Below are 11,499 nucleotides of genomic sequence, written 5' to 3'. Positions count from 1 at the left end.
AGCAAACTGCTCCGTCCATCTTTCCTTCTTCTCAAAGCCTTTTTTTTTAATTATTAAAGGGAGGCGCGCATCTAAGTAAGATTTACCGCTAGTCCAACACTACTACTACTACTATAATAATGGGGATTTATATAGCGCCTTTCCAAATATTTGCTCATAGCGCTTTGCAGAAATCATACATAGACTGAATCATCGACAACCATGCACATGTATCCGCATATACAGAACACACTTACTTCTACAACACACACTCACTAATAAACTAAATATTAACAAGTGTGTTATACACGATCTATCATTGTCAGGAGAGGGTCAAAATGAAACTGGAGCTAAAGGGAGGAATTACGTAGCTTTTAAAATATTTTACAGTAATCTTTATGACACCGGTCTGCAAGGGAATTCACATTTGGCGACATGCCAATCGGAGAATCCTGTATCCAAGTAATAAAAGCAAATAACCCAAATGAGTTTAGCAGGTATATCATCGCATGCAAACACTTGATAAGCTGTGGTTACGTGAAAGGTAATAAATCTATCACTTGACTCACACATCGTATCAATTTATGTAGCGTTTTAATGGTAAATGTGAATATGATATCGTTCATGCTAGCAGTAGCATTGTAATTTTATTTCGCAGTGGTTCTTCTCCCTCTTTTCTTAGGAAACAGATTCAAATCCAAGGGATGTAATTAACGATTAGTTTCTGTTTTTTCTCATGCCTAGCCTCCCTTGCAGTAATCTTCGGTGTTTTCTGCTCGTGTATCTGCTGCTATAATGTCAGTAATAGAGGTAGACATAACTCTGCGTTAACGTGTATTTGTTGCGATAATATCAGTAATAGTGATAGACATATCATTTGACAAGACATGCATTAATGAAAATGGCCTTACAAATCAATTTGGTAAATTGCAGACGATTTTTATTCCAAGCCGTTGCTATTTTAGGAAAGCTGAAATGATCGAACAATCGGTTCCAGTTCTTCGTTGGTAAAAATGTGACCAGTTTAATTACTAAATTATTTTATGGTTTTGAGAGGACACATAACTTTCATTTTCAAAAATCTGATTACGTTTTTTTATGGAATTGATACTTTAAGATGGGAGAAGAACAAGTAGAAATGATAACAGAATGGCCTGTGTTCTCGGACCACCAAAGGAAAGCTGCAAGTCCTTTTAGACAGTCATCTGCAGACAGCGTCAGTTGGGACAATGGCATAATTGGCACACACGAGAATGTATCTAAAGTAACTAAAAATGTGGAGACGAGCCAGCATGCAAGTGCAGGAAAAAACATTTTAGTCAATGTTCCTATGAAACTAACAGGTCAAAAGTACGCCAGCATACCCAGCTGACACAAGCAAGGACATTTTTGTCAGAAAAGAACAATGATGGACAAAAAGAGATGCTAGCACAAGCTAGGCTTGCACGATGGTGGCGCAGAAATTGCCAGCAACTGGCAAGTTTCAAAAGCAGTGCTGGTGGACTACCAAACACTACAAACCCCAACACTCTTCTTTTTCATGTTGCCAGGTTAGCAAAGTTGTGACATAAGTTTTCCTAAGATTAAGAAAATTGTTAAAGTTTTTATTGCTTGAAAGTTGTTTGGTAAATCATTTATTACATCATTTGTCATTATTTTGTGTTTTTGTCTGCATGGATGTTTAAGACAAATCCATTTTGATAGATGCACGAAACTGTAAATAAATTTCAACCCCTTAACAAAGGCTGTAAGTGTAAAAAGCTTTGCACAATTCTTTTAGAATTTTCATAGAACTAGCAGGCAATGTAGACTTCGTTCAACATACATTAGATCAGAATGATTGTACATATTCTGCACAGATCATCAGAAGGGAAAGAATTTCTTCAGGAGGAGAGCATACAGTTGAAAAAGCGTTTGGATAAAGGAGAAAGAACGGCAGGCTTGATGGCAGCTCTGGGTTCTGTTGAAGAATGGCTTCATCATTCAGAAGATGCTGTAAATTATTTTACAGAGGCTGTTAAAATGGAACCAGAAAGTAAGACATATCACCACAGTAATGCAATATATCACTTATGTGTTTAATTGCCCAATAAATATGTTGTCCTGGAACACATTGTAGCATTATTTTCTTGCAGCAACACAGTACAGTAAGGCAGAAAATACCTATAAATGTTACTGTAGGTGTGGATGGAAACACTTTCCTGGCAAAACAGAAAAACCAGTAAATACATTTATACACAGACAGGGAGGTTAAGTCAAATGTCCAGTTAACGTAAGTTTACGTTATATGGCTGTGATGTCTGTGTGCAGTTATAAGATGTGAAACAGTATTGTTAGTATGATGTTTAAACTTTCTTATCTGTATCTGCTATACAATTCCTTATTCTTCATTTCTTGTTCTTTTGAAGTTAATAAACTGCAATATTAAAACAACTGTAAGTTAAGGACTTGTAAGAACAAGGGAAAATTATATGAATATAATTGGTTACATCTCTTTTATAGGCTATTCAGAACACTTGATAGATGAGTGATTCTGGTATCATTTGTTTGTGTCTGATTATTAAAAATTGTTCCATAAAGATAAAGAATGGCAGTGGCATCTCCAAAAAGCATTAAGACAACAGAGCATTAATTTCCAACAGTTACAGCTACTTCCTATGCTGGAAACCATAAGAACTTTCCCACAACCTACCCAGGTGAACAAATATGTATGTTAAGGGATTATAGAGCAGTATGATTGCATAGTCACAAACTTACATCTTTTTTTTAGTCAAGGTTTATGTCTGTTTATAACAGGTTGGTTACTTGCCCAATCTTTGCTTTCTTAACTGTTTATTATTATCAGCATTTACTAAATTACTTTTTAACTACACTTTGCACTTAAATACTTGTCATCTTATGATCATTGCCATTTGTTTCTAATATTCAAGGAAAAGCTAGTAAAGAGACTTCAACATATTTTTTGTCTCTCTACACTTTAAACATGGCTTCAATTTTTTTTGTCATACAATGATTTTCAAAAAAATATTTCGGTTTTCTGCTATAATAAACCTTTTTGATGCTTGGAAGGTGGAAAGAGTATCATACAAAAACCTCAGCTTCTATGACTTCTTCATGAAGTATGCTTTACGACGTGTACCAGTCATCATTACAAACATGGTGCCGACTATTACAACAGTGCCTTGGGATCTTCAACACATCAGAGATGTTGCAGGCATAGTCTGTTTTCTGTTTATGCCTACATTAAGCTTTGCTTTTCAAAAGATCGTGTGTCACCTGTAAAAAGATTGCATTAATTTCCCATAGAGCTAGACCAACTAGAAATTAAATTTGACCTTTAATATTTTAGTAGTTATGTATACAAACTAAATTTACAATCTACATTATTTTGCCTTTATTATAAGCATTTCATCAGATTGTCTTCCTTTGAATTATAGTTTCTTTAAAGTGAGTATAGACAGCTTACACATACTAAACTGTTATTCTTTTAGGTAACTGCGAAGTAAAGGTTAAAAGGTCAGTTCCTGGCTCAGTTGAGTGGGCTGGACTAGAAGAATCAAGGACTGTCAAGGTAGCAGAGTTTATTGAGAATCTTCATAATCACCAGGACTACCTTTTTGATTGGAGTTTGCCTTTGTATTGTCCTCAGCTAGCAAAAGAACTGACAATACCTAGATACTTTGCTGGTAAGATATTAGCATAGATTTGTGTGGATCTCTGTGTGTGTTTGTGTTCGCATGTGTACATTTATTTACTTTCACTCGAGTGAACAATACAGTTGGTATATGATAATTGATAATATTGTGTAACTTTTGAATCTCAGGTGATTTCTTACAACGCACAGCACCAGGCACTCTGTATAAAGACAGCTGGCCAAGTCTCTTCATTGCACCATCTGGCATCAATAGTGGTTTACATATTGATGCCTTTGCCTCGAACTTTTGGATGGCCTTGTTCCAGGGAAAGAAAAAGTAATGTTCAGGTTATTGATTTAGAGTTTCAAAAATAGTGTGTACTTTATATTTACACAGCTGAGTATTAGCACTATCACTCTAAATGTCCCATTTACTTGTTTAAAAAAAATGTGAATGTCACTGGTCACATAGCCATATGAACATGTAATTTAAGTGGTTTTTGAATACTGCATAGCATATTACCTTCCCTGAAAAATATTTACACCTTTGCTGTTGTATGAACAGAGGTAGTTTTCAGGTCACCTAAATTTTGAACCCACAATCTTCCAAGTACACAAAGACATGATAATGCAACTTTTGGTGTCAGATGAGGGAAGAGGTTGCCAGTTAAATGAAACTGCTTGCAATGTAGTGCCAAACACATAATATTTTACAGTATCCACTTACTTTTTGTTAGCCATTAGCTTTTTTTAAAACCAAAAATGTGAGACAGTAGAAGAAAGAGTTTCCCTTCCCCTAGAATGCAGGCTTGTTAAAGGAATGTTTTGTTACCTTTAATCATAAAGAGAAAAGTTCACATAGTCATCTGTGTTTTTGAAAGCTTGAGCCTATGTGTTCCTGTTAAAAGTATGTAGAGTAGTGCTTGAATATCTCAGTTGATAGATATTTTGATAAATAGGTGTATTCAGAAAAATTAAGTCAAAATTTTTTTTTTGTTTTTTAGGTGGATATTCTTTCAAAAAGAGGATACACCTTGCTTGTACCCTGTCTATTCTCACAGTCTTGACCCTACATTCTGGCTAGTGTTGTGAACCCTGATATGGTTAATCATCCATTGTTGTCATTAGTACATCCAGTGGAATGTATTTTGAATGCAGGTAAGATGTTGGCTTTGATCCTGGTAATTCAGATGCTTATTGCTTAATGGTTGCTAGAAAAATGTATGGAATGAGATTGTATTCTTACATGTTTTCCAGCCTTTGTTTCATATTTCAAGAAGTTCTAGACGATTTTACATAAAATATATTATATTCAGATATTAAGAAAATTTATTTTTCAAGATAGATAATAGCAAATACAAATATTAAACATAAAAGTATTGGATGTTAGAATTGTAAGTTCTGTTGAAAAATTTGTCAGAGGCTTAAATGAAGGACTCCTGTCTGCTTTTTTAATTTTTTTTATTTTTTTTTTGGATGATGACTAAGGATTGTTTTAATTCCAACTTCTCATTATCATTTTCAAAATTTTTGTGTACTCTATGAAAAATCATCTGATAAAACAGGAGAGATTCTGTTTGTACCTGGAGGAAGCCCACATTATGTTGAAAATCTTGAGACAACCTTGGCCATCTCTGGAAATTTTGTCGATCTTTCCAATTGGCGACGAGCTCTAAGCGAACTTGAGGTCAATGGATTAACAGACCCAAGGGCAGCAGATTTGGCCTGGCAGTTTCGACAACCTACCTTTGTGTCTAATATGGACAGCTGTATAAGTGATCTCCCTTGGCTCTCTTTCAAGACGTGGCCTCCGCAACCCTCGGACATTTCTAAGATGGATATCTCTGAACAGAACTTTGATTTTCTGCACCAGAAGGGTTCTTAATGAGTTTATCTCCCATAAGTAAATCAGACATATAGTATAAATATATACGCAATCGAAGAATTTGTGCTGTGCTGTGCTGTACCTTTGAAGGCTAACTCAGGATGAGATGTAGAAGTTAACGTTAACTACATTATCATTAAAGTAAATAAAAATTAAAAGCAAATGACATATGGAAGTTTTTTCTAAAAAAAATATATGGCCGTACTTTAATTTGTGAGTTTTCATGAAGTTGGTAAAATAAAACTGAACTGGTATCCCTCTTTTTCTGTCTAAGGCATTTGCGAAAAGAAAGTATGATTAATTTCCCTTGTTATAGTGTGCATAGTTATTTCAGTTTAAATTTAAGTCTAAAGAATCTGTTTACGTAGACACACACATAATATTAGATGTAAACTTTCAACAATAAATAACGGAAACCGGATGTTGACCTGGGGAAGTACGCACAGGTGGGCAAACTGGTTTGTATATGCGCAGTAACAGCAAATGACAATGAAAATGTCAACCTGACAAATTGAAATAATTAGGCGTTGTTAGAACAGAGCAGGCTGATGCATCACTGCTACTCAGGAACACGCGTTTTATTTCATCTTGACGCAACAAGAGGGTGGATGACGAGAACAACCAAAAAAATGAAAAGAGTGTCGCTCGCTGTTGTCAAGTGGAGTCTGCGTGCGTGTGTGTGCGTGAGAGAGAGAGAGAGAGAAAGAATGGTGTTCTCTTATGAAAACACGCAGATAAGAGATCCGTTTCTAAACTAGACCCTTTTTTGTGATCATTATTAATCTTCTATACGCTTGCTGTCGAACGATTTTTTTCAGCTTCGAGCTAGCAGACTTCTATGGGTCGGGGAAATATTTCAAGAAAGAAGTACATGGAAAGAAAATCACATCTTTAATTAGAAGCCGAGTACCGAGCTTCCATTTGGTAAATTAGTTAAAGTATATAAATGCTATAACAAGTAACTAGTCCCATCGGACAAGATAAAGCATTTAAATTATCACAAATAATGTACTAATCTCCATAAGTAAGAAAAACTGTATATTCTCGATGACATTTACTGTCAACATAAAGCATTTCAGTCTGGAAATACTAAAGAGAGACGTTTGTCGGGGCGTTTCTTTCCTAAAATTTTTGTTCTAAAGTTCAAGTAGGCTTGGCCGTAGGCATGTCTGAAGCCAAGAATGAAAGTTTGTCAAGATGTTTCTGTATCTCGAACTGAAAATGCTCACCTGTGGAAGTTCTCCGTCTTGTGCAACTTTCTAAGTGTGCAGAGAGTAATATATTTGTACACTGTCAAGAGCTATTGCAGACAAAAATGAAAATAAATGGGTCTTCTTCCTGTAAGTTACATCACAAGTTAACCACAATACACGTTCACATGTATCTTGCTGAGCCTACTCAATCGAGAGGATAATTGTGCGTGTGCGCGCGTCTATTCATGATAAAGGTGCGAGCTTTTTTCTTAATGTCGTCCAGAGAGTTCTAGTTTATTGCATACAATTTCACGATTTCGCCTCCACCGATACTATCTCTCCAACTGTCCCTTTAAAACAAAACAGAACGCCCATTGTTTTCCCAACCCTTTATTCCCACAACCCAACCCAACACATCATGCGTAAAGCCGCGGGCGGCACTGTTAAATATTCAGCATTCATCATTAGTTTCTTCCCATTGCACAAGTTCATGTCAAAGGAAAAGTTCCTAAGCCGCTAGCGCTCTACATTTCGCAACATTAAAATTTGAGCGTAAAAATCTTAGAAAATGTATTTGGTCAAAAAATATTTGTTGATAAAAGGAGTGATAGCTCACAGGCGCCGCATTATGTCGGCTGACAGTGGTCATTACAACAGCACCTTTCATCGCTGTACAAGACATCACATGGACATCAAAATCTTGCATGCGTGACCAGAAACGACATCGACGATGAATATGATATGGAAGACGTGAAGCAGGCAAACAAAAATGACAATGCTCGCATCATCTGACTAGTGCAAGACAAGATATAAGCATAATCCCAAAAAATATGAGTGCAAGCGTTTTGTGGATAAATGGAGATAATGCCTTTTTTCTGTTTAAATCCATGGAATGGATAATCGAGACATACGGCAATGAAAGAAGAGTGGTCTGATACGCCGTTTGCTTGGTAGTTTGTTATACAGTAATTAGAATGATCTTGGATACTGGCATGGCACTATGACTTAGAGACATGACAGAAAAAAATATTGTCGCTGCTGTCGCAGTATTCGATAGTACATTGCTTTCCTGAGAGATCTGATCCCTAGATAGACCTACAATAGGCACTTAAAAAGAACAGGTGACGGCAATCGCATAGGGACGAAAGCATTTCACTGCCGAAGACCCTATGTTGTTTATCAGTCTTCACCCGCCGAGTTGCCAGAAAAGCTTTAGTCCACGAAAAATGTGGTAAACTTACATATGATCCCGCATACTGGCAATAACAGTTGACAAAAGTCATCAACTGGAAACATCCACGTGCTCCCCTCCCAGAAATTGCGAGAAAGGAAATGTCAGTATGTCAGACCACCAGCACAGCTGGAGCTTTTCTTTCGGTGACCTCAGCTCGTCAGGAACTGGTGGTGTTGGTCATTCTGTCCTTGAATAAACTGTCGGGTCTGGGGTCGTAACCGAACAGCTCGAAGTCACTGGCGTACAGGTTGTGGAGTTTCTCCAGCGTGTCCGTGGACAGCTGCTTAAACGCTGCTACCATCGCCCCCTCTCGCTGCTGACGCCATTCGGCGGGAGACTTTTTGGGACGGTGCCGGAAGGCCTCGTGAACCATTCCCTTGAACGCAGTGGCGTTGAGCTTGACCGCCTTGTCCTGCGGGAATGCTATCTCTTCAGGGAGGTAGCCATTGATCTGAAACGTCCTCCACAGCCGGTCGGCTATGTCAGTGGCGTTCGTGCAGTTCTTGTAGAAGTTGTGGTTGAGCAGCTGGAAGTTGTAGTCGATGAGCATGTCCATCTCGTCATAGACGTGTTTTTCGTGCTCGTAGGAGGCCAGCACCCACGACAGGTTCATGTGCTCTAGCAGGAAGCCCGAGTCCTGCGCAAAGGTTTCCATTTTGCCCACCACGTGAGGGCGGTAGATGCAGGGGCTGCAAAGGTGCTGGATGGGCTTCCAGTGCTCGTTCAGCTGCGCCGGCTGCATCGAGACGACGAACTCGGCAAATTCCCGGAAGCTGATATCGTGCGCGCATTTGTTGATGGGAGTTGTGGCGTTGGCCTTAACCTTCCGCTGCTTGACGATGCGCTGGCCCTCGGAGCGCCAGTAATCCACCAGCAGGAACTTGTCCACGTAGGCCGACCACAGGCGGCTGTAAGGTTCCCGCACGAACATGAAGCGCAGGTCGGTGGACAGGTTGGGGGGCGTGAAAGTGTTGTTGATGGTGTACATCCTGCACAACACCACAGACATACCCATTAGACATTCTGGATTTGAAGAGGAAAAATGAAAAAAGAGAAAAATCACGACGAAGAGAAACAATGGGAGGAAAGAGCATGGGTTTTTCTATGGACTCCTAATTCATCATGCGCGCGTGTATAATCGTTTATCTAAACACAAAGAGGACGCAGGTTAACAGAAAATCAAACCTTGCTCATATCGTTCCATCAAATTGAAAATACCGACGATCAATGTGGCGACACTTGTCGACAGTGCATACTCGGTGTGGATGTATGGTGGTAGGAAAACGCTAGGGGCTGGAATGGGTGGGAAGCGGTTGGTGTTTTACACCGATATAGCAACTAAGGATATATCACGGCAAGGCAGCCAGCCCTGTACGGACCGCTTAGCTAAATGCTGAACAGACAGGAGATCAGAAAACGTTTGAGGAAGTTATGGACAGTGAACGCGCGCTTGACCGAACTATGCATGGCGAAAAGGGGGTTGCGCCCGCTGGCAGCCGCGTTTCATACTTACTTCATCCTCTTGAGCGGTGCATAGTGCGTGACCATGCGCGGGATGTCGTAGGGCGAGGAGTAGGTGCGGTCGCCGGTGTCGTTGTAGAGGTAGCGAAAGATGTTGAGCCAGAAGGTGCAGCCCACCTTGGGCACCACACAGTACGACGTGTTGCCGTGTCGCGTGGTCCGCACTACCCCGCCCTCGCGCAGCCTCACGCACGTGTTCTCGCACTGCTGACGTCGGTGGGCGTACACGCTGTGATCCCAGGCACTAGATGGGGCGGAGGTGGTGGTGGCCACCGTGACTTGGGTCGTCTGGTACAAGAGCCGTGGGTCGACGTTCTCCTGCAAGGCGTCGAGCTGGACGGCCTGCATCAACTCCCTGTGTCCGTTCTTCAGCGGGCTTCCTGTAGAAGTACGAGAAAAAGGTGAAGTTGAGAAACTTTAACTCTTTGCAAGTAGACTAACTACTTTCTGATATATATATATGCGTGCGTTCGTGCGTTCGTGCGTACGCGTGTTAAGGCGCGTATATACTCCATTCCTCGGCTGTTATCGTCTGCATGACTCACCTGCCAGGTGAAGGTTTTCGTACAGCACGAGAATGACCACGGTCAGCGTGATCATGACCAGCAAGGTCATCTTCCCCATGCGCCGGCGCAACATCCTCCTGCGATACAAACATTTGACATCATCATATATCACGCCACACAAACATCTGACATAATCATATATCACGCCACACAAACATGTGACATCATCATAATTCACGCCACACAAACATCTGACATCATCATACATCACGCCACACAAACATTTCTGATGTCACCAGGTAAGATGCGGCACACGGGCCTTATGTCGCACTACCACAACATTTGAACAAGATAATGACAACGACCACGACAATATTTTATTGATGATTGCGGAAATTGGAGACACAGATCTCATTTGTAAAGAGCCACACACACACCTTCAATAACTGATGCGCTCAGAATGACAAATCAATAACTCACTCGCTCATCAGGTGAACAATGGTTATGTCATAGGTCACACCACCACTCATTAGAGATCAAATATAACATCATCAGGTAAATTATGAATAAGTAGTGAAAAACAGGTTTGCATGCCTCTGGGCATTCTTTAAAACTTTAAAAATTCTAGAAAGATAGCTTTTCAGAATCTCACCGTTTCATAGTTTGAATGTTTTATTAAATATTTCTCCAATATAATTCTAAGCAAATACTTCTAGATATATTTATCATAACATAAAATAATATTCCAACTAACTTCTTGTGTTTTGATCGTTTTTCATTCGTTATTTTTTCACGTTTGTGTTGCAGTTAAAGACACAGATGTATGAAACAGGCATGTTCTCAATTAATATGGTCATCCGGAAAGATTCCGTTGTTTTGATCTGTCTACTTTTAGAACACGCATTTCCGTTCAAAAATCAACATTTTTATCATTATCATTATGCTCGACATGATAAAAGTGCCACAGAGCCTCTCTGGAACCAAAAAACTGCAGAAATTTGTTTTCAAGGTCTTCTCGTTATCGAAAGAGTTTCTTTTACATGAATATGCTTCTAAAGAAGACTTTTGTTGGCGAGCTTTTCTTGGGCAATATGATGAATGAGCAATGATCTACACAGGGTTGTCTGGGCTTAGCCTCCACCAGTCCCAATAGGAGATTGTAGAGGAACATGAGGGTCTTGGTTAGAAAATATCACCGGTTAGAAAATGGTTAGAAAATATCACCTTGCGGATTCATCTGCATGCTGAAGAGGAAAATGAAAAATCTAAACCAGTGAATAACCCAGGAGTTAGCGAAGCGTCAGATGAAGACACGTTTGAAGTTGTTTCTCGCTGCGGTTCGAAACAAAAGCGATCCTTTACTTTCCACTTGTGATAAAAACATTTTTATACATAATCGCCAAACGTTTTTTGCCTATTGCAAGGTGCTTCATCGCTCAATGTTGAAATTCATAATCAGACAAAAGTCGAAAATCACGCTTTTGCAATTTGATTTCACTTGACTAAAATATGTAAATATAAAAATTAGTATGACGTCATTAAAGTAA

The 11,499-nt window shown here is 39.4% G+C and overlaps 2 protein-coding genes across 10 annotated transcripts in view; one reads left to right on the top strand and one right to left on the bottom strand.

Moving 5' to 3' along the window:
• The first annotated feature begins 873 nt into the window (after positions 1–873).
• On the top strand, positions 874–5,760 carry LOC112572021 (bifunctional arginine demethylase and lysyl-hydroxylase PSR-like). The gene is given in 9 exon segments (XM_025251521.1): positions 874–1,529; positions 1,839–2,014; positions 2,560–2,675; positions 3,049–3,193; positions 3,471–3,665; positions 3,803–3,950; positions 4,618–4,688; positions 4,691–4,771; positions 5,179–5,760. Coding segments are annotated over 9 exon segments (1,380 nt in total). The 5' UTR covers positions 874–1,401; the 3' UTR covers positions 5,499–5,760.
• Positions 5,761–6,370: 610 nt separating this feature from the next.
• LOC112572028 (carbohydrate sulfotransferase 11-like) overlaps positions 6,371–11,499 on the bottom strand; it is a 45,745-nt gene continuing 40,616 nt past the window's right edge. For all 9 annotated transcript variants that reach the window (XM_025251542.1, XM_025251564.1, XM_025251533.1 and 6 more), the window contains 3 exons: positions 9,992–10,089; positions 9,439–9,826; positions 6,371–8,914 (listed from right to left, as the gene is read on the bottom strand). In XM_025251542.1, the coding sequence (XP_025107327.1) occupies positions 8,083–8,914; positions 9,439–9,826; positions 9,992–10,089 (1,318 nt within the window). In that variant the 3' untranslated portion in view covers positions 6,371–8,082. The remainder of the gene's footprint in view (positions 8,915–9,438; positions 9,827–9,991; positions 10,090–11,499) is intronic.

The sequence above is a fragment of the Pomacea canaliculata genome, linkage group LG1, assembly GCF_003073045.1.
Source record: "Pomacea canaliculata isolate SZHN2017 linkage group LG1, ASM307304v1, whole genome shotgun sequence".
Lineage (NCBI taxonomy): Eukaryota > Metazoa > Mollusca > Gastropoda > Architaenioglossa > Ampullariidae > Pomacea > Pomacea canaliculata.
The sequence above is the reverse complement of the archived record's forward strand: the minus strand, read 5'-3'. Positions and strand labels throughout refer to the sequence as shown.